Genomic DNA, 21685 nt, shown 5'->3' with positions numbered 1-21685 from the left:
CCAAAGCCAGGTGATATCTGTGTGTAGATTTAGCTAGGCTGGGCTAGCCAGAGAACAAGTCAGGCTCAGCCTCCTTGGCCGGTCCTCAGCATTCGGGATTAAGAAATCAATGGTTCCATTGATGTTTTCAGCACACGTAAGCTTTGTTACAAAGTTGAAGATGCAGTTGTGGTCTCCTTCATCCTCTTCCTCTCTTTGCTCTTTCTTCTCTCCTGCATTCCAACAGATGAGCTTGTACAATGTATCTGGCCCTGAGGATACAGTGGTGAACTTGACATTGTCCCTGCATTTTTCAAAAAAAATTTTAAAATATTTATTTTTTAGTTGTGGTTGGGCACAATACCTTCATTTTATTTATTTATTTATCTATTTTTGCATGATGCTGAGGATCGAACCCAGGGCCTCGAACAACCCCAGCCCTTTCCTGCATTTTTATAAGTGGGTAGAGACTAATGTTCCAAAAATGAGCACATAAATATAGAATTACCTATTGCAGTAAGTGCTGGGGAGGGGGGGAAATGGGATGTTATGGGGGAAAACTTGGTCTGAGCGGGGCAACATGAAGGAAAAGAATCTGAGGGGATCACTTTAGAAAAGTGAGTAAAGAGAAAGAAGAAATGTGGGAACAGAGACCGATCTTGTAGGAAGATCCTGAGACTGAAAAAGTCTGAGTTAACTTGACTTAACTGAGGAAACAAAAAACTGAGTGTTGCTAATGCTTTGTTAGCAAAGAAAGGTAACTTCACGAAGTTGAAGCGAAAATCAAGGGCCAGTGGCTCACTGCTGAAGGTGAAAATATAAAGTGTCTGTTGGGAAATAAAACCAGTAAAAGGAATAAAACTGGGCTGGGGATGTGGCTCAAGTGGTGGCGCGCTCGCCTGGCATGCGTTCGGCCCAGGTTCGAACCTCAGCACCACATACAAACAAGGATGTTGTGTCCACCAAGTACTGAAAAATAAATATTAAAAAATTCTCTCTCTTTCTATTTAAAAAAAATAAAATAAAAAAAGGAATAAAACTAAAATTTAACAGAGGAGGTGGGCCTGTACCTGAATGACACACTACCCTATAAGTGGTAACAGGTTCTCTTGTGATTATTTGGGGAAACAGTGGCCATTTTGGAATATCAGCAACACTGAGCCTGTGAAATGACAGAACAAAGGTATTCATTCACCTTTTAATCATTTAATTAATCCTTACTTTTTTGGTATTGAACCCAGGCACGTTTTACCAGTTATTCCCCAGTCCTTTCTGTTAGGTAGCAGTTAGTAATGAGCAGTGAAATGTGAACATAGCAGGGTCACAGGTTTCTTTGAAAGAACAATCAGGTCACTTGTAGAATAACAGGTGCACTAACCCTGAGAGCAAACAGGGAGAAAAAAAAGGAGCCAATTAAGAAATGTGTCAAGGAAGAAAGATCAATGGGGTTCACTCCTGATATAGGGTCTACTGTCAAATCAGAACCTATGGCTATAGGTTTCTCAAGGTATTTCAGAAGGGAAATTTTGTTCACAGTGCAGGAGCGCCAGGTGTGGGAATGCACACCTGTGATCCCAGGAGCTTGGGAGGTTAAGGAAGGAGGATTTTAAGTTTAAAGCCAGCCTCAGTAACTTAGCAAGGCCCTAAGCAACTAACCAAGAGCCTGTCTCAAAACAAAAAGTATAATGGTCTGGGGATGTGGCTCAGTGGCTAAGGGCCCTCGGTTCAATGCCTGGTACTGCCCCCAACCAGAAAAAAAAAAAAAGTGCAAGAAAACTAAAATGAAGTCAGCCTGGTTATTGACCCCAGCACCCATATGAACATAGGATTGCCTTGTAGATGAGCTCTCCTGAATAGGATAGTCGCCATGAGGGTTATGAAGAGGACCAGGGTCAACACTGTCCCTCCCAATGAGGAGGAGGAGTCAATTATACGATTGGTCTAAGATTGCAGAAGGTGGAACCCAGTTCTCCAGGCAAACATCAACAGTAAACATTTGGAAGCAGCATTATGTTCCTTGTTCTCTATTTGCAGAGGACACGCCATTCAATTCTTGTGCTTGGCTTCTCACATCTGACTTTAAATTTTCTTTCATGGGGGTAGAGTAACTGAGTTTGGAACTTCGGTTCCCCACTCTCCTGTGACACTTTTTTTTTTTTTTTTTAATTTCGAGACATGGTCTCAATAAGTTGCTAAGGATGGCCTCAAATTCGCGATCCTCCTGTCTCAGTCTCCAGGGTCACTGGGATTACAGGATTACTATGGCACCATCTCATTCACTCTTTAAAAGCAATCCTTTTGAACTGTAAATGGACTCACTGGGAGAAAGATCAAGAAGATGAATGGTTGGCCTATAATATTTTAGCCTAATGTGTTCATTTAGAATGCATCCTGGTGGCTCAGAGTAAAAGATGTTGCCCTTTTCAGTGGAGGCCTGCTGTTTGTTTGACAGAAGGTAATAAATAAAAAGACCAGTGCCCCAGGTTTGCAAGGGTGAAAGTAAAAATGGCAAACTAAGCCTGAGATAAAAACACGCTGGTGAGGGAGCTGGTGAAGGGAAATTAAAAAAAAAAAAAAACTATCATTCTTTTAGGCTAGTCCATATTGGTGAATTTTCTGGAGTCCTGTGGTTCTCTTTATTTTTTTCAGAGTTTGCTAGCTCAGAATCTCCTTTATCTAATTTTTAATTTGTTTTAATTAGTTTAATACATGACAGTGAAATGCATTTATGTACTTTGATATATCATACATAGATGGGATAAAATTTCATTTTTCTGAGTGTACATGTTGCAGATTGGCTTAATTTGCTTAGCATGCTATTCTACAACTCCAACCATTTACTGGCAAATGCCATAATTTTACTCTACTTTAAAGCTCGAGTAATATTCCATTGATCTTTATCCATTCATCTATTGAGGGATACCTAGGTTGGTTCCATAGTCTAGCTATTGTGAATTGTGCTGCTCTTATCATTGATGTGGCTGCAATCTGTGGTTCTCTTATTTTTTAAAAATAGTTTTTTTTTATTAGTGTATTTTATACAGAATAACGGGTTTCATTGTGGCATGTTCATACGTGCAAATAGCATACTTTCCTGTGGCTCTTACACAGAGCCTTTCACTAGTTGCTGCTGCCCTCCAGAAAGTTTAACTTGGAAGCACATGGTATTGAAGGAGGTGGGAGAACTTCTATTATTTATTGATTAAATAATGTCATATGTCAAGTATTTTTGGTGATACTAAAAACCTCTTCATCTTTGAAATTAAATACATTAAATATGTTCTACCATGAAGAAAATGTGTTTTTCAATTGTGACAAATGTCTATAATATAAAAATCACTATTTTAATGGGCTGAGGATGTGGCTCACTGTTAGAGCACTTGCCTAGCATGAAGGAGGCCCTGCATTAGATCCCCAGCACGCATGCGCGCACAGAACCTCTTTAACTGTACAGTTCAACGGTATGAATGAAGTTCTTTAGTACATTCACCTTGTTGTGCTTTTATCTCCAGAATCTTCTCATCCTCTCAAACAGAAACTTGGTAAACAGTAAACAATAAACTCTATTTCTCCTCCCCCAAGCCCCTGGAAGCCACCATTCTGTAACAGAGCCCCTTGGAAATTAACAGCCCCAAACTCCCCAATTTCCTGATGCATTGTTTTTCTGCAACCAGAGTTGCCCCAGTCTGAGAATGGAAACTGAGAAACTGGCCCCAAAGCCCGGGCAGATGCCAGGAAGGGTTGTAAAATGAAATTGTAATGTACTCTGTGGCTAGCACGGCCTAGCTAAATCTATATATGCATAGTTCCTGCTTTGTGTCTCACAGTACCCCCTTTCCTCTTATAAAAAGCTGTTTGCACCCCCGAGCCTTCCAGAGAGGGAGATTCAAGACAACACAGACTTAATAAACTGGTTTTCTTCCACCAACTCTGTCTTCCCTGCTTTGGTGGAGCAGTGAACAGAAGAACTCTTGATTCCAGTAACAATTTTACTGCATTTGACAACTCTAGGTACCTCGTATATGTGGAGTCACATAAAATTTGTCTTTTTGTATCTGGCTTATTTCATTTAGCCTAATGTCTTCAAGGTTCATCCATGTTATAGCATGTGTCAGGGTATCTTTACATTTATTTTTGTGCATGTGTGTGTATGGGGGGATACTAGGGATTGAACTCAGGGGCACTCAACCACTGAGCCACATCTCCAGTCCTATGTTGTATTTTATTTAGAGACAGGGTCTCACTGAGTTGCTTAGGGCCTCGATAAGTTGCTGAGGCTGGCTTTGAACTTGTGATCCCCCTGCCTCAACCTGCAGAGCTGCTGAGATTACAGGTGTGCGCCACCATGCCTGGCAATTATTAAGGCTGAACAGCATCCCATTGAAGGTATAAATGTTCGTGCTACATTTTGTTTATCTGTATATTTGTGGATGAACATTGGGTTGTAGGAAGTTTAAAATGTGGAGCAGAGGGCTGGGGCTGTAGCTCAGTGGCAGAGCGCTTGCCTAGCATGCGTGAGGTACTGGGTTCAATCCTCAACACCACAGAAAAATAAACAAATAAAATAAAAGAGCATTCTGTCCATCTACAACTACAAAAAGATATTTAAAAAAAAAAGTGGAGCAGAGACACGATCCTTCTATTTTCTTACATTATCTTACTGTGTTAGCTTTGTGTTGTGAAATACCTGACAGGAACAACTGAGAGGAGGAAAAGCTTACTCAGGCTCATGGTTTCTGAGGTCTCAGTCCATGGCCAGCTGATGCCATTGCTCTGGACCAGATCTGAGGCAGAACAGCGTGGTGAAGGGGCACTGGGAGGCGGGGGGAAGGCTGCTCAGCTAATGGCAGCCAGGAAACAGAAGGGAAGGAGCCACAGGGAAGATGCAGCCCTTTCGGGCATTACCCCTGTGGCCCCACCTGTCCACAGGTACCACCTGGTACAGGATCTTTTCAAATTATTGCTCCATCAAATTTATTAATCCACTGATTAGGTTACAGCTTTCATAATTTCCACATCCTGCAGTAACACAGGACTTTGGGTGAGACACCTCATATCCAAATCCTAACACTTCCCCTCTTTTTCTTTGTCCTTTTCTTCATTCCTTCTCTTCCTTTCCCCTCCTTGGGTAAAAGGAGGATGGATCGATGTTTTTGGTTTTTTTGCACCTGGGATTGAACCCAGCGGGTGCTTAACCACTGAACCACATCCCCAGCCCTTTTTATTTTATTTTTTTATTTAGAGACAGGGTCTCAATGAGTTGCTTAGGGCCTAGCTAAGTTGCTGAGGCTGGCTTTGAACTCTTGATCCTCCTGCTTCAGCCTCCCAAGCCACTGGGATGACAGGTGTGTGCCACTGCACCTGTCAAGGATGGAATTTGGCTAAGGGATGTTATCATTGGGAATCTCAAGGAATAGTAAAATAACTTCATTAATTAAAAAAAATTGTTTAGAGTGGTTTGAGGCTCTCAGTAGCATTGATCAGAAAGTACACGGTTCCCCTATTCCCCACGTCACCACATATGCACAACCTCTCCTACCCCACTAACTGCATTCCTTATCAGGATGCATTTATAACAGTTGATGAACCTGAACTGAAATATCATTATCGCCCAGACTCCATTGTTTACATTGGGTAAATCACTCCTGGTGTTGTACACTGAGTTTTGACAAATGTATAATGATATGCATCTATCACTGTAGCACTAGACAGTATAGTTTCATTGCCCTAAAAATCCTCTGGGCTCTTCCTATATCATCTCTCTCTCCCCACAATCTCTGGTAAGCATTGATCTTTAGATTGATTTCTTTCACTTAATAATATGCGTTTAAGCTTCCTCCATGTCCTTTCATGGCTTTAACTCATTTTTGTCAATTTTTCACCCCTGTGGCAAATACCCCAGGAAAACAACTTAGAGGAAGGAAGATTTGTGTTGGTTCGTGGTTTCAGAGGTCTCAGTCCATGGTTGGCTGGCTCCATTGCTTTGGACTTGAACTCAGGCAGAACCTCCTGGGGAAAGGTTGGTGGAAGAAAGCTGCTCTGCCCCTGGCAGCCAGGAAGGAGTGGGGCGGGGAGGAAGGGAAGTGTGCGCAGATGGGTCCAGGGCATGCCTCAGAGATGGATCTCCCCAGCCATGGCCCACCTGCCAGCAGTTTCCACCACCTTCCAGTAGTCCATCTGCACATTTGGCTACCAATGGACTCATCCACTGATGAGGTCAGAGGCCTCATGATCCAATCATCTGCCCAAAGCCCCACCTCTGAACATAGCTGCATTGGGGACCAAGCCTTCAACTCATGAGTCTTCGGGGGACATTCCAGATCCAAACCATAACAGTATTGTATAGTATCTCCTGTCTGGATGATCACAGTTCATTTTTCCATTTGCCTACAGCAGAATTTCTTGGTTGCTTCCAGGTTTTTCCATTTAACATAAAAGCTGCTTTAGTCATCCATGTGCAAATTTTTGTGTGGTCACCAATGTTCAGCTCATCTTAGTAAATACCAAGGAATGCAATGTGCTGTGTCATTTGGTAAGAAACCTCCAAACTGTCTTCCAAAATGGCAATCACTTCCTCTTGGCATTTATTGTTTTCCTTTCAGAAACCAGGACTCTAGACTTGTAACAATTCATAGGGTGGCAGTTTGGGCTAATTGAGAAAGTATAGGGTTTGTAAGTCAGTCATTTGGATAGGGCCTAACATAAAACGGTTACAGTTTCTTCTAAAGGAGTGTCACTGTGAACTGAGAATTGGGATATAGAATCATTAGGGGCTTTTGTTGTTGTTGTTTTTTGTACCACAGTCTGAACCCACTCAGTGGCTTATCCACTGAGCCACCTCCCTAGCCCCTTTTTATATTTTATTTAGAAACAGGGTCTCTAAATATGAGTTGGTTAGGGTTTTGCTAAATTGCTGAGGCTGGCTTTGAACTTGTGATCCTCCCTCCTCAGCGTCCCAAGTCACTGGGATATAGGCGTGAGCTACAGTGGCCAGCTAATAGGTTTTTAAAATGACTGTTTGAGCCATTAAATAATACCTAAACCAAGATGTTTTGTAGAGGAGGAGATGAGGAGAGTCTCTGAAGGGACTAATGATAGCTTGGGCATTCTGGGTAAACAAGGTGGACAAGATCCAGTCTTCTTAATCAGCAGACTACAAGGACAGTGGATCCAGGGTAAAAAGTCAAGTTGGGAAGGTAAGACGACATTTATAACAAAAAGCTTTTATAAACAAACAGCTGGTGTTTAGCACTTTCTGATGGAATAAATTAATTTGAAAAAAATAATAAAAACTCCTATTCAGGCTTAGCTGAAAGACTAAGAATGAAATGATCTTGTATGATGCTATACTGATGGATACACCTCAATGGGAGGCATTTTTAAAATTTTTTTATTTTTATGTGGTGCTAGAGATTGAACCCAGTTCCTCACACATGCTAAGCAAGCACTCTACCATGGAGCTTCGGCCCCAGTCCCACAGTAGGGGACATATTTGTTCAAGTTTATTTACATGACTTACAGGTAAATCATAAACCCCGTTTCTATTTTCTCTTTATTTCCTGGGCTACAGAGGAAAATAGCCACAGTTGTCCTTGAATATAATGATAGAGTCTGAGAAAAATCATTTGCCAGTCATACTCTGTCAGGTGTCACAAGGGTGACCTATAATTACCCATTACCATTTCAATAGAGGGGAACAATTAAAGCAAGGGCACTTCTCTGTCACATTTCAGTGAGACAGGATTGTGAACCTGATGGGCAGTCAATGTCCAGAGCACCAGGTTTTAGAGTGGAGATCTTTGTCAGAGAAAGTGAAAATTAGCCAAACAACCTTTTATTCCTGGTTATTGTTCTGTAGGTCTTGGAAACCTAGTCATAGCTTCATTTTGGGTCAAATACTGAACAACCTTCAATTATGGAAGATAATTGAACCATTCTTTGTGAAGTCTAGGTAGGTGTCTTTCAACCTGTTCATGGAAAAGGTTGAGAAATGAAGCAGCATTGTGTTGAGTGGCTGTCAGCTGGACACAGGTCGGCAACAGAAGATTTATATGATACAGTGATAATAACTATTTATCAAAAATGGCCCATAAGGTGAAAAGAAAACAGATGCTTTTTTTCCCCCCAGTACTGGGGATTGAGCCCTGCCCCCACTCCCAGGGCCTCTCATATGCGAGGTGAGCACTCTAGCACTGAGCGACAGCCCCAGCCCTTTTATTTTATTTTCAGACAGGATCTCACTAAGTTGCCCAGGCTAGCCTTGAACCTGCAATCCTCTTGCCTCAACCTCCTGAGTGGCTGGGATTACAGGCAAGCATGCATCATTTTAATATACACAGAGGTAACCAGTCTTTACACAGATTTTCTTTTGTTGTTATCTGTAAACTATATTCATGTCCTACTGGAATCCTCTGAGTGTGGTGTGGCAAAAACAATGGGATGTCACTCAGAGATTAGGTTACAAGGGCTTATTTTGGGTGGGGCCTGGGGTTTTAACCCCAGGCCTCTCTCATGCCAAGCACACGTCCTATCATTAAGCTGCAGTCAATGTTTGGCCCAGGACTGGCTTTTTATCTTAGCTGTTGTCTCTTGGTTGCTCACTTACTCTGATGCTATGTGGCAAGCCCCTGTATGGAGAAGCCCTTGTGGCAAAGGGCTGAGGAGGCCTTCCATCAGCAGCCTGTGTGAGATTGAGTACCTCAGCCCACCATCCTATGAGGAAGTGAATCTTGCCAATGTATATGAGTGAGCTTGTTGGTAGACCCTCCATTGTCTGAGCCTGCAGATGAAAATGATGTCATGCATGAGACTCTGAGCCCGTAGAACCTCCTAGCTAAGCCCCTTTAGGATTTCAGACCCACAGAAACTCTGATATGATAAATGTATGTTTTTTAAAGCTGTCAAGTATTGGGGTAGTTTGTTATGTAGCAACAGATAATTAATATGCATATGTTACAAAGTCAGATTAGATTGTCTTTTGTCATTTGGAGTTTATATATATATGTTGTTGATAGACCTTTATTTATTTATTTATATGTGGGGCTGAGAATCGAACCCAGTGCCTCACACATGCCAGGCAAGTGCACTACCACTGAGCCCCAGCCCCAGCTTGTCATTCGGAGTTTTAACAGTAAACAGAAGGCACTGGACTAGGATTTTGTAGAGAACTGTGGGCCGTGTCATGAACTCAGTAAGTTCTGAAAAGGAAGCCAAGCCTTCCAATGGTGGAAAGCCTTGATCATCCCTAGAACTGAAGGAAAAAGGGGAGGCAGAAGCATTACCAGAGGTTGAGGAGAGGTGAATCACAGTAAGACTGTACATGGGAGTCTGGAAGAGGACTTGGCACCTGTTAGAATTGGGTGCAGGCAGGGAGTGGGCAGAGATACCTTGACTTCTCTCCACCCCGAACCTTCATATCTGCCTCTAACTTTCACCATCCATCTCTAGCTGTTAACCAGAGATCAACTCCTAGGGGTCAGCCCCTTTGAGAGCAGGGATCAAGGCAGAGAAACTAGATGTCTGTTGGGGCATAGAGAGAAAAATGAGCACATGAACAAATTACTGGGTAACTGTTTTTACGTTTTATACCTTTTTGTTTCATGATAGATTCTTCTACATAATTGTTTTAGTTATCTACATATTATACTATAATCAAATTATCTAATCACACACTAACATTTTGACTATATATATTCTTATTTTTCTGTGATAAACAGTGAAATGAATATCTGTTTGTTATATTTCTGTGAATTTTCTCAAGTAAAATGGGAATAAATTGCAAAAAAGCAGAATAGTTGAGGACATATTTTTAAGGATTTTGATACATCTTAATATATGACTTACCAGCAAAGTTTCTTTTTCCTCCTGAAAAAAACCTTTGCCTATTTGATTATTAAAAATATTATTTTTCATAGTCTTCATTTTGGAATGAGTGTGTTTTAAAATATTTTTCAAATGCTCATTTGTTAATGTTGTTTTTTTTAAAAACTCTGCCCATTTTTCTGTTTGTATTCAGTCTCATTGATTTATGAGCACTATTTACATATTAAAATTTCAATGTTATATACTGCAAATATTTCCTAGTTTAAATTTTTTTCATTTATAGCATTTGTTTTTTAACCTCAAGAATGTTAAGATGTTTTTTTTTTCCTAGTATTCTTTTAATAGTTATGTCAAAATAAAAAAATATAAAGGGCTGGGAATGTAGCTCAGTGGTAAATCACCCCTGGGTTCCATCCCCAGTACAAAAACAAACAACAATAAACCCTGGCCATTCAAATAGGCCTTCTACAGTTTTAATCTGACTTTCTTTCCATTATATATATTTGCTACCCTTTTTAGATGGATTAAAATATTTCCATGAATATTTTTTATTGAAAATGATTCTAATCATTGTCTTGCTCTGACTGTGCTGCTATAACAAAATAACACAGATCAGGAAACTTATAAAGAACAGAAATTTATTGCCACAGTCCTGGAGGCTGGGGAGTCTATGATCAAGGTGCCATCAGATCTGTATCTGGGGAGGCCCCAGGCTCTGCTTTCAAGATGGTGCATTGAATGTGACATCCTCCTATGATATGAGGTGGGAGGTCAAAAAGGCCAAGTGCTATGTGAAGCCTCTGTTATGAACGCTTTAATCTCTTTCATGAGGGAGAGGCCACCATGGCCAACTCATCTTCTAACAGTCCTACCTATTAATGCTATCATGTTGACAAGTAAGTTTCAACATATAGATTTGGGGGAGAATGTTCAAATCATACCAACTACTATATATTTCAATAAATATCAGTAACAGGATTCTAGATGGGCCTAGCTGAAGATTATGTCCTTGTTTTCCCCTCAAATTAGGCCTAATTTGTTTTTGTTCATTTGTTTGTTTTATTCTTGGCAGTGCTAGTGAACAAACCCAGGGCTTCTGCAGGCTAGGCCAGTGCTCTACCACTGAGCTATCCCTAGCCTCAGGCCTGTTTTGTTGCCTCATGTCTTGAACCTCTTGATAATTTTTATAAATACCATAAATATTTTAGAGCTTGATTAAAAGTAATTTTGGCAGATCCAAGAGAGGCAGTATTATTAATATAGTGTCACATGTGTAATGCAAAGAAGTGCTTACCACAGTGCTCTTCTTTTAAAATGAAAAATATGAGGACATTCGGCACACATGAGTATAATCAGTCTTTGTGCTGGCATTCCATGAAAAGGGAGCTCCAGGTTATGTTTGTAATATGTGTTTTTCCCAAAGGGCTTTCCGTGGCTTCAAGAAACACCTGACACAAAAGAGAATATACATTTCATTTTGATTTCAGAACATGATTTCTACTTTAAAAGTTAAAGACAATCTTTACGTTAGAGAGGAAAATAGTGTTTCCTTAGTTTTTGATCTAATGATGTTTTAAATAAAAAATCAAATTGAAGCCAGGTGTGGTGGCACACACCTGTAATCCCAGAAGTTTGGGAGGCTGAGGCAGGAGGATCACAAGTTCAAAGTCAGCCTCAGCAACGTGGCGAGGCCCTAAAAAATTCAGTGAGACCCTGTCTCTAAATAAAATACAAAGTAGGGCTGGGGATGTGGCTCAGTAGTTGGGTGCCCCTGAGTTTAATCCCTGGTACTAAAAACCAACCAAACAAACAAAAATCCAAATCCAAAACCAAAAACCAAAACACAAAACATTCAAATTGAAAGTCTGGGTAAAAGTTTCTCTTAAGGCTTGTGCATGGTGGGACACATATGTAATCCCAGAGACTCTGGAGGCTGAGGCAGAAAAACGTCAAGTTTGAAGCCAGACTGGAAAACTTATCGAGAGCCTGTCTCAAAATAAAATAACAAAAGGAGAGGACTAGAGATGGAGCTCAGAGGTAGAGTACCCCTTGGTTCAATCCTCAGTACCACAAAACTTTTTTTTTTCTTGTAGGTGAGGAGTAGGTGAGGAGTTATATCTAAAATTTCCAAGAACACTGGAAATAAAATTTATTTTCATTTAGAAAATTATGGTGGTGTGTGATACAATGTGGTTATATACCTTAATAATTTGTCAGTATCTCATTTACAGTACTCTATAACTTAAATAGGATCTATAACTTAAATAGGAAAATACAGAATAAATTTAATATTTTTCTCTATGCCAAGCTCTGGGCTAATTACTTTCTATAAATATTTTATTCAGTCCTCATAATTCTGTGGGATAAGTATATTTTAAGGAAATTGAGATAAAACTTACATATAATAATTGCGTCCATTTTAATTGTGTGAGTCAATGAATTTTAGTGATGTATTGACCAATGCAACCATCATCATAATGATTGTCTATTTTAATCATTGCAAAATATCCTTTTGTTTCCCCTTTTAGGTCTTTGCCCAGCCCTGGGAAAGCACCAATATGCTATCACTGTAATTTTGTCTTTTCTTGAGTTTTAATGTAAGTGGAATTACAAATATGTAGCCTATTGGAGCTTGCTTTTTTCACTTAGCATAATGCTTTGAGCTTAATCCATGTTGCTTACATATGTCAGGAATTAATGGCTTTTTATTGCTGAGTAATATTCCATTGTGAGGGTGTACCACATCAGTTGATAGTCAGTTGGGTTGTTTCTATTTTTTGGTTATTATGGATAAAATCGCTGTTTTAGTCAGCTTTTTCATCACTGTGTCGCGGTGGGCAAAAGGTGTGACTTATGCAGTCGAGGGGGAGAATAAAAATTGTCCACACCTTCTGCCCTTTTCACTGCTTTCTTTACTCAAATTACTTAATACAATTTCACTCTATAGGTTCTTAATCAAGAAAGTGACAATCCTTAATACTAGGCACTCAATAGACATAATCAGTTCACAGCAAACAATTCTATAACAATTCTAAGCACTGCAAACACACTTAATCATGACAGGCTCATGATAGATAGTCCCTCTGCATGCTAAGTTCAAGTGTCAGATCAAAGCCTCAAGTCTTAGGCTCTAAGACCAGCAGATGCACACTTACTCATACTGTGATGACATGATCAGGAACCAAGGCAGGCTTCTGGGGTGGAACTGATGGCCAGTTGAGGAGAGGGTCATGGGGAGAAGTCCTTTTCTCACCAGAGTCAAGAGACTGCTGTAGAGTTTGAGAATGGTGAGAACAATGCAGAGGATCGGGCAGATGAGAGAAGAGTTGGGATGTCAGTCTAGGTCCTCATCAGGCTCTCAGCCTTGTGTGCATCAGTGTCAGCTGGCTGAATGTCTGTTCAGTTGCTCCATCATTTATACTAAACTTGGGGGCTTCTGACCACCCTTTCAATCTCTATCAGCTGCTACTGGATTTCTCAGTGATGTCATTTGCCCCGGCGTTAAAGCATCTGTTCTGGGGGTCCCCACCCTGATTTTCTTGCCTCTCACTCTGATCAAGGGAAGGCAACAAGCCAGAGACTTCACTCTGAGTTTGTCAGGGTGGGGAGAAGTGACTTGTTTGGGCCTGAGGGCCATATTTGGAGGTCTCAGTAGGTGTGCCTGGTGAGACCTCAGGTTTCAAACTGGAGTTTAAAATGGAGTTGCTTAGGCTAAGGCCCAAGGCTATCTTTACACACTGTGACCAAAAGACCTAACAAGAACAATTAGAGGAGAAAAGGAATTGCTTTGGGCTTGAGGTGAGGAAGAACTTCATGGCAGAGGAAAGCAGCTCAGGACATGGCAATCAGGAAGCAGAAAAAGCTCTACCCAACAAGGACAAAATGTAAACCCCACAGGCACGACCAGTCTCCTCCAACTGCACCCTACCTGTTTATAGTTACCACCTACTTAATTCATTCAAGTGGATTCATGTACGGATTAGGTAAAGACTCTCAAAACCTAATGATTTCACCTCTAAACTTTCTTACATTGTCTCACATGTGCACCTTTGGGGGAAACCTCATTTCTAAATCATAACAGTTGCTTTGAATAATAATGTAAGCCTTTATATGAAATTACTTAGTTCTTAAGAGAACATTATGTTTTTCTAGGGGTTGTGTTGCCTAAAGTTCAGTCCTTGTCCCCAATGCCAATTCAATGATAAGGACACAGTTTTGAGAAAAAAGGAAAAAGGTCTATTGCTTTGCTAGCAAAGACAAACACCTGGGTAGGGTGCTGGTGGTGGTGTGGGGGTATGTGGGGGTGTTTCCTATTCCGAAGGCTGTGATTCTACCCATCAGGAGGAACAGGAGGATTTTAAAGGAACTCTTCAAAGGTTGCATCCCAGGTGTGTTCTGGTAAGGGATCTCAGAGCTCCCTAATGGTATGTTAGGTATTCACTTCTTAGATCCTCTGGCAGAAATCTCCTTCCTGTGGTTGGTGTGTTCAAGGACAATTAATTAGGGGAAGAAAAAGGTGACACTGTCTCCCTAATCTTGTTAGGGACCCGGAGAGGGGAGAAGAAAAAGAGAGGAAAAAATGTCCTTTTAAAAGTAAGACTCAGAGCAAAACGAGCTATATTCAAAGGCTGAAGTGGACCACTGTAACATCTGTACTACATTAAATCCCCCCAAACAATGCACCAGTTGCTTTTCATTCTTGCTAACAGTTGGTCTTTTTGTCTAACTAAACACACTGGTGAGTGTACAGTCATATCTTTCTTTTTATTTGTGGTGTTGGGGACAGAACCCACACAGAGGCTAGGAAAGGAGTGCTACCATGGAGATACCCCCTCCCCAGCCCTAGGGTCATACCTTATTGTGGGTTTTCACTGCATCTCCCTAATGTGGTAGCTAGTTTCCAGCCTGGCATCCACCGATCCTGACTTCTGCGTATTCACGCCTTTGTCCAGTCCACCTCCAGAACAAGTAAAAGACTCTCTTTTAAGAAGTAAATAATTTTTAAATGAAATAAATGCCAGTAAGAAGAAGGGGAGGGTGTTCATTTTTTTGGTTAGGTAAGGACATTTGTGAAGTCTAATTTTCTCTGTTTTTATTTGATAATCTGATAATGAGTTAATTTAGTAGGCATTCAGACAAATTCTGTACAGATAAGACCAAAAATTACATCAAAATCAAATAACCAGGGCTGGGGTTGCCGTGGCTCAGCGGCCCATAAAAAAAAATAAATAAATAAAGGTTTAAAAAAATTAGATAACCGATTTGGGTTGGAATAATAGGAGATCACAGCTAAGGCGTGCTGTAGCTCGTCTTGCGGCTCCGCGGGGCCTCCCTTCAGAAGAGCCTCCCCTCTCTGGAATCACCTGGACCTCCCTTCAGGCACCTCTCCTAGATCTCAGCTTGGGCTCCTTTGCTCGCGAGAGTTTCCCTCCACCTAGCGGTATCATCCCAGGGCTGCCGGAAACGGAGGCCGAGAAGAGCCGCGAGACTTGGCTGGCCACACCCACCCAGGCCGGGTCTCTCTTCCCGCGCGCTCCTCCCAGCCAAGCTCCCCAGGGCTGCACGTGCAGTTGTTGTGGTTGACGTCACTGGAGCCCGGAAGTGCACCCAGCGAAGGTCCCGCCTCCAAGATGGCGGCGCCCTACGCACGGGGCCGCTACCGGCTTCGGCTCAGTCTCTGGTGATAGCCTCGACCCGGTCTGCGGGGACATGGAGCAGCCGGGGTTCACCGCCTCGCTAGTGGTGAGTGCGGGGCAGCAGGGTGGGATGCTCGGAGTGCCTCAGGCCTGCAGTGGAGCCCATGGGGATTTCTGTGCACGAGCGTTTCCTTCCGGTTTGGCGCACGGGCTTGGCGCGCAAGTCTGTCCTCGGGTTCCTGACCGCAAGGTCTCCCACGGAGCCCCGGGTTCTACTGCGGTGGCGGGGCCTGGTCCCGAGGCCACGTGTGGTGACCGCCCGTCAAGAGGGGGAAGGAGAGGTACTTAGTGTTCTCTGCGCCCTCTCTACTTCCTTTATACTCCATAATCACTTCAAACTCGAGATTAAGTATATATAACTAAAGGGGAAAAAAAAGCAACAAAATAACCTGTCAATAAAATCGCTCATAGAGCCTCTCTACAAGACTAAGTTGTCATTTTGCTGTATCTTTTTTCCGTCGTAGAAAATGACATTTTCACCTAATCATTCAATACATAATTAATCTGCTTATTCTGCTCCAACCTTGGACTTTGAGGAAACATTGAAAAGCGCAGGTAGCTTTTCTGTGGAGTCCATGGGTGGCTTATTAAATTCCTTAGAAAACTATGAGAGGCAACACGTTTTGACTTAAAAGAGCAAGAACATAAAGTCCTTTCTCAAATATTTTGGAGCTTCTATTTGGGCAGGTCCACTAGGGGACACGTAAAGAAGAGAACAGGACAGATTGACTCTCTTCATTTTTATTAGTTTTAGATGGACAGAATGCCTTTATTTTATTTATTTTTATATGGTGCTAAGGATGAACCCAGGACCTCACGCATTCTAGGCAAACGGTTTGCCTCTGAGCTACAGCCCCAGTCCATAAACACATAATTTTGAAAATGCATCTCATAGAATAAATTAAGGCCTACAGCTGTTTATTCACTTACATAACCAATGTTGGGAGACACTCTTGGATATAATGTGGTGAACAAGACAGACCTACTTACAAGGCTCAGGTAGTGGAGACAGAATAGTAAAGTGATGGTAGGGATAAATGACAGGTAGTCTAGGTTCAGAGTCTTGTGGGCACATGTGGAAGGAAGAAGTTCCTTAGCCAAATGTATGGGATGATAGCTTTAGATTTGTTGAGATGTGTATAAGCTAGGTCTGTAGAGATGTACAGACATACATAACCACTTTCATTGAGTTTTCTAGTCTAGCAGGTGAGACAGCAATAGTAGTTTTGACAACTAACATTCCTGCCAGGAACTGGGTAACCTCTTATATTATATATTATTCCATTTAATTCTCACAGACAATTGAAGTCTTACCCTAGTTTTTCAGTTGAGGGAACTGGGATACAAAGACATTAGAAAACTTGTCCAAAGTCACACAGTTGAGGTTCATTTTATATTAAAGCTCAATCCAACCTAGGTGGTGCAACCTGGGGGTTTGTGTCCTTAACTGCTTCCCTTTACTTTCTCAAGTCAATAACAGTAGCAATTACTAAACAGAGATGAGTGCTAGAGTTAACAAAATAATTATTTTGGGCTGGGGCTGTAGCTCAGTGGTAGAGAGCCCGCCTTGCACTGTGAGGCACTGGGTTCGATCCTCAGCACCACATAAAAATAAAAAATGATATTGTGTCCAACTACAACTAAAATATATATCTAAAAAAACAATTATTTTAAAGTGAATTTTATTAAGGTATACACATGCAGGTATATTCTTTTCCTGTCTCTTTGTAGAGATTAAATTAGGACCAGTGGGTGGAAATTGCAAGAAGTTCGAGTTCATTCCAAGTGAAGGAAAAGCATTTTATTATAGCACACAGTTAATGGTTCCACCTTTCCTTTCCCTCCTCCTCCTTTTTCTTTTTCTTCTTCTTCTTCTTCTTTTTTTTTTTTAAGCTCAAGAGAGGACTACTTAGAAAGTTTTAGTTTTGGGAAGTTTAGGTATAAATGACTTTTTAATGTACTTTTTTTTTTTTTTTTTTTTTTGTACTGGGGATTGAACCCAGTGGTGCTCTACCACCTAAAGCTACACCCCCTACCCTTTTTTTTGTTGTTGTTGTTTTTTAGGGTCTCACTAAGTTGCTGAAGCTGCTTTTGTACTTGTGATCCTCCTGCCTTAGCCTCCTTAGTTGTTGAGGCCATCATATTCTGTTTGTTAATATACTTTTGTTTCCATTTCCAAACCCTAATACTACATGTTGAAAATCACTTTAATTTTTTTTTTAATTATCAGACAAAATTTGAGTAAGAATAATGCTGTGCCAAATAAAAGAAACATAGTAGTTCCAGCTACAATTGTCCCACCTCTACAAGTTAGGTTTAAGCAGATATATTTGTTGGCTTTTGCTCTGGTACTAGGGATAGAATGCCCCAAAGGTATGTTCCCTGCCTTCATGGATTCATACTAGAAGGCAAAAATTAAATAAGGTTGGAGCTATAGAGCTTAGAGGTGGAGCACTTATCCAGCGTGCTCAAGGTCATGGGTTCCGGTCCCAGCATGGCAAAACAAAACCCCAAGTAAAGCAAAAATTAGCTGTGTAATTGCAAATAGAGATACAACTTAACTGCTTACTGAGCATTTTAACATGTGCTTTTACACCGTTTTTTTTAAACTTTTTAAAAAATTTGTAAGTGAACACAGTACCTTTATTTTATTTTATATTTTTTTTTATATATAGAGAGAATTTTAAATATTTATTTATTTTTTTAGTTTTCGACGGACACATATCTTTGTATGTGGTGCTGAGGATCGAACCCCGGGCCGCATGTATGCCAGGCGAGCACGCTACCGCTTGAGCCACATCCCCAGCCCCCCTTTATTTTATTTTTATGTGGTGCTGAGGATCAAACCTAGTGCCTCACAAGTGTGAGGCAAGTGCTCTACCACCGAGCTACAATTGCAGCCCCTTACAGCTTTTTTGTAACTGAATTTATAACACAGTTTGGTGTTTAACTTTTTAAAAATTAACTTATAAACTCAAATCCTAGAATCATAAAACAATGTGAACACTAGTATTTCTCTAAGGTTTTTGAGCATTGCATGATTTAGGTTTTCTTTTGCATCAGCCAGTGGATGATTTTTGTCTAGAGAGCCAACTTTGAGGAGAGCTTTTAATTCATTATTGCTAATGAAAGACATGTACTCTTCAGTCTTTGGTAAAGTATTCTGTGTGTGTGTGTGTGTGTGTGTGTGTGTGTGTATTTTAATATTGGCATGTCAGATTGGTATTAGTAAACTTTTAAACATAATTATAGTCACAGAATTCTAAAGAGAATGTATATTTATTTTGAAAATTGTTTAAGGGCCAGGCATTTTGCTGAGCTTATAATAGGTTCACTTATTTGTTTTTATTCTCATTTCACCTTAAAGTAATTCTAGTGAAGCATAGACAGTATTTTCCTCATGTTTAGAATGAAGATAATATTGGCTTAGAAAAGTTCCTAAGGAGACCCCAGTTGAGATTGTCTTTCTGATGCCAAACTTGGCTCTTAGGCAATATTTAATCTGAAAGAATTTCTAGAGAAATAGAAGAATATTCAACTCAGAGTCTAGAAGTATTATTGCATTCTTGAGAACAGCCTCACTAAACAAAACTGAACTCTACACAGCCCTTTTAAATAGGAGGTGCTGATAAATAGGATTTCTGGAGAAGTCTCCCGAAATACACCGTAAAGCTGTCCTTGTGGCTGGGGAATGCTAAGAAGAATAGCAGCAGACGGATAACACTGGCTTTCAGTTGTTGTAACTGCTGTAGCAGACCAGAACAGGGAGAACCACATAGTGATCCGCTGTGGTTTTTCTTCTGAACACTCAGTCTTTTCATAAGGTGTTAGCTTATCATCTTCCAGTTCCATTTGGGAAGCCCTGCTGTGTAAATGATGCTGGGTTAGATATTTAGGAAGACAGAGGTGCACTTGGAAGGATTTTCATGCAGAACATCATGGTTAGAACTAAAGTGAGATATAAGCAAAATTATGTGGAGTCAGGGAAGTAGCATTTAATTCTGTCTGGGAGATTGGGAATGGCATTATGAGCAATATGGTATTTGGTTGCAGCCATAGGAATGACAGGATTTTTTTTTCTTTTTGCAACTGCACCAGTGTATTTTATTTTTATTTATTTATTTATTTGTTTTTATTTATATACAGCGGGATGCCTTACAATTCTTATTATACATACTGAGCACAATTTTTCATATCTCTGGATGTTTACAAAGTATATTCACACCAATTTGTGTCTTCATATCTGCACTTTGGATAATAATGATCATCACATTCTGCCATCATTTATAACCCCATGCCTCCTCCCTTCCCCTGTCTTGAGTTCGTCTATTCCTCCAATGCTCCCTCTCCCTATCCCACTATGGATTAGCCTCTTTATATCAAAGAAAACATTCAGCATTTGGTTTTTTGGGATTGGCTAACTTCACTTGCATTATCTTCTCTAACTTCATCCATTTATCTGCATATGCTGTGATTTTATTCTCTTTTATTGTAATATTCCATTGTGTATATATGCCATATATTTTTTTTTTTTATCCATTCGTCTAGTCTATTGAAAGGCATCTAGGTTGGTTCCAAAGTTTAGCTATTGTAAATTGTGCTGCTGTAAACATTGATGTGGCTGTGTCCCTGTAGTATGTTGTTTTTAAGTCCTTTGGGTGTAGACTGAGGAGAGGGATGGCTGGGTCAAATGGTGATTCTATTCCCAATTTTCTCAGAAATCTCCATATTGCTTTTCCTATTGGCTGCACAAATTTGCAGTCCCACCAGTAATGTATGAGTGTACCTTTTTCCCCAAATCCTTGCCAATACTTATTATTGTTTATCTTCATAATAGCTGCCTTTCTGACTGGAGTGAGATGAAATCTTAGAGTAGTTTTGATTTACATTTCTCTAATTGCTAGTGATGTTGAACATTTTTTCATATTTTTGTTGATTGATTCTATATCATCTTCTGAGAAGTGTGTGTTCAGGTCCTTGGCCCATTTGTTGATTGGGTTATTTGTTTTTTTGGTGCTTAGCTTTTTGAGTTCTTTATATATCCTAGAGGTTAGTGCTCTATCTGATGTGTGAGGGGTAAAGATTTGCTCCCAAGATGTAGGCTCTCTGTTCACCTCACAGATTGTTTCTTTTGCTGAGAAGAAACTTTTTAGTTGAGTCCATCCCATTTATTGATTCTTGATTTTAATTCTTGTGCCACAGGAGTCTTATTAAGGAAGTTGGAGCCTAATCCCACATAATGGAGATTAGGGCCTACTTTTTCTTCTATTAGATGCAGAGATTCTGGTTTTATTCCTAAGTCCTTGATCCATTTTGAGTTGAGTTTTGTGCATGGTGAGAGATAGGAGTTTAATTTCATTTTGTTGCATATGGATTTCCAGTTTCCCAGCACCATTTGTTGAAGAGGCTATCTTTTCTCCAATGCATGTTTTTGGCACCTAAAGCAATCCTTTAGCAGGAAGAGTGAAGCAGGTGGCATCACTATACCAGGCCTTAAACTATACCACAGAGCAATAGTAACAAAAATAGCATGGTATTAGCACCAAAACAGACTGGTGGTAGACCAATGGTACAGAATAGAGGACACAGAGACTAACCCACAAAATTATAGTTATCTTATGTTAGACAAAGGAATGGACAGGATTTTGATAGGTGTGTGTACGGGCGAGTAAGGGGAATGGGGGCAGGTAGGGCAAGACAGGAAAGTGATCTGCTGGATGCAGTAGGTGGGCAACAGGAGGATAGGACAGCATTCTAGGCTTAGAGAGAAACCTAAGTGGAGTACAGAAATGAGAGGTTTCAGGCTATGTTGGGGAAGCAGAGTAGTTGGATTGAATGAAGCCCCAAGTTCTACAGCAGAGTGCAGAAAGTAGCTTGAGAGGAGGTAGCTCAGGGTCTGTGAAGGGAAGTTTGGTTATTTCTGCTGAGTACCTACTGAGTATCAGTGAATTTGGGACTTTTTTTTTTTTTGAAATGTGGAAGTATTGATTTCAAATGTCCTTTCTTTTAAGCAGATGTTTGTAATATTCAATTCATAATTACAAAATATGAGCAACATAAAAAATTAACAAGTTAACAATAATACCTCTTGTCCCAAATCTCTTTCCACAGAGGTAATAGCTTCCAGCAGTTTGTGTGTGTTTTCAGATTTAGTTATTCCTGTGCAGAGTTATGTGTTCTTAAGGGGA

At 40.5% G+C, this 21685-nt stretch overlaps 1 protein-coding gene and 1 long non-coding RNA gene across 6 annotated transcripts in view; one reads left to right on the top strand and one right to left on the bottom strand.

Annotated features, from left to right (window-relative positions):
• Positions 1–200: 200 nt before the first annotated feature.
• LOC113189196 (uncharacterized) lies at positions 201–15204 on the bottom strand. Of its 3 annotated transcripts, XR_013343298.1 has the most exons (5): positions 15060–15204; positions 14656–14781; positions 12957–13070; positions 11096–11249; positions 10452–10552 (listed from the first exon to the last, which is right to left on the bottom strand). It is a non-coding gene; the product is annotated as an uncharacterized LOC113189196 (long non-coding RNA). The 3 variants fall into 3 exon arrangements; XR_003301627.2 differs by lacking the exon at positions 10452–10552 and adding an exon at positions 201–283 and having other exon boundaries at positions 14656–15204; XR_003301626.2 differs by having other exon boundaries at positions 14656–15204.
• A 209-nt stretch (positions 15205–15413) lies between these two features.
• Slc25a26 (solute carrier family 25 member 26) overlaps positions 15414–21685 on the top strand; it is a 138684-nt gene continuing 132412 nt past the window's right edge. For all 3 annotated transcript variants that reach the window (XM_026397845.2, XM_026397844.2, XM_026397842.2), the window contains exon 1: positions 15414–15543. Coding sequence is in view for 2 of the 3 variants with exons in the window: in XM_026397844.2 (XP_026253629.1) it covers positions 15511–15543 (33 nt within the window). In the remaining variant the exon portion in view is untranslated. The remainder of the gene's footprint in view (positions 15544–21685) is intronic.

The sequence above is a fragment of the Urocitellus parryii genome, chromosome 3 (genome assembly GCF_045843805.1).
Source record: "Urocitellus parryii isolate mUroPar1 chromosome 3, mUroPar1.hap1, whole genome shotgun sequence".
Lineage (NCBI taxonomy): Eukaryota > Metazoa > Chordata > Mammalia > Rodentia > Sciuridae > Urocitellus > Urocitellus parryii.
This window is presented reverse-complemented; position numbering and strand designations above follow the sequence as displayed.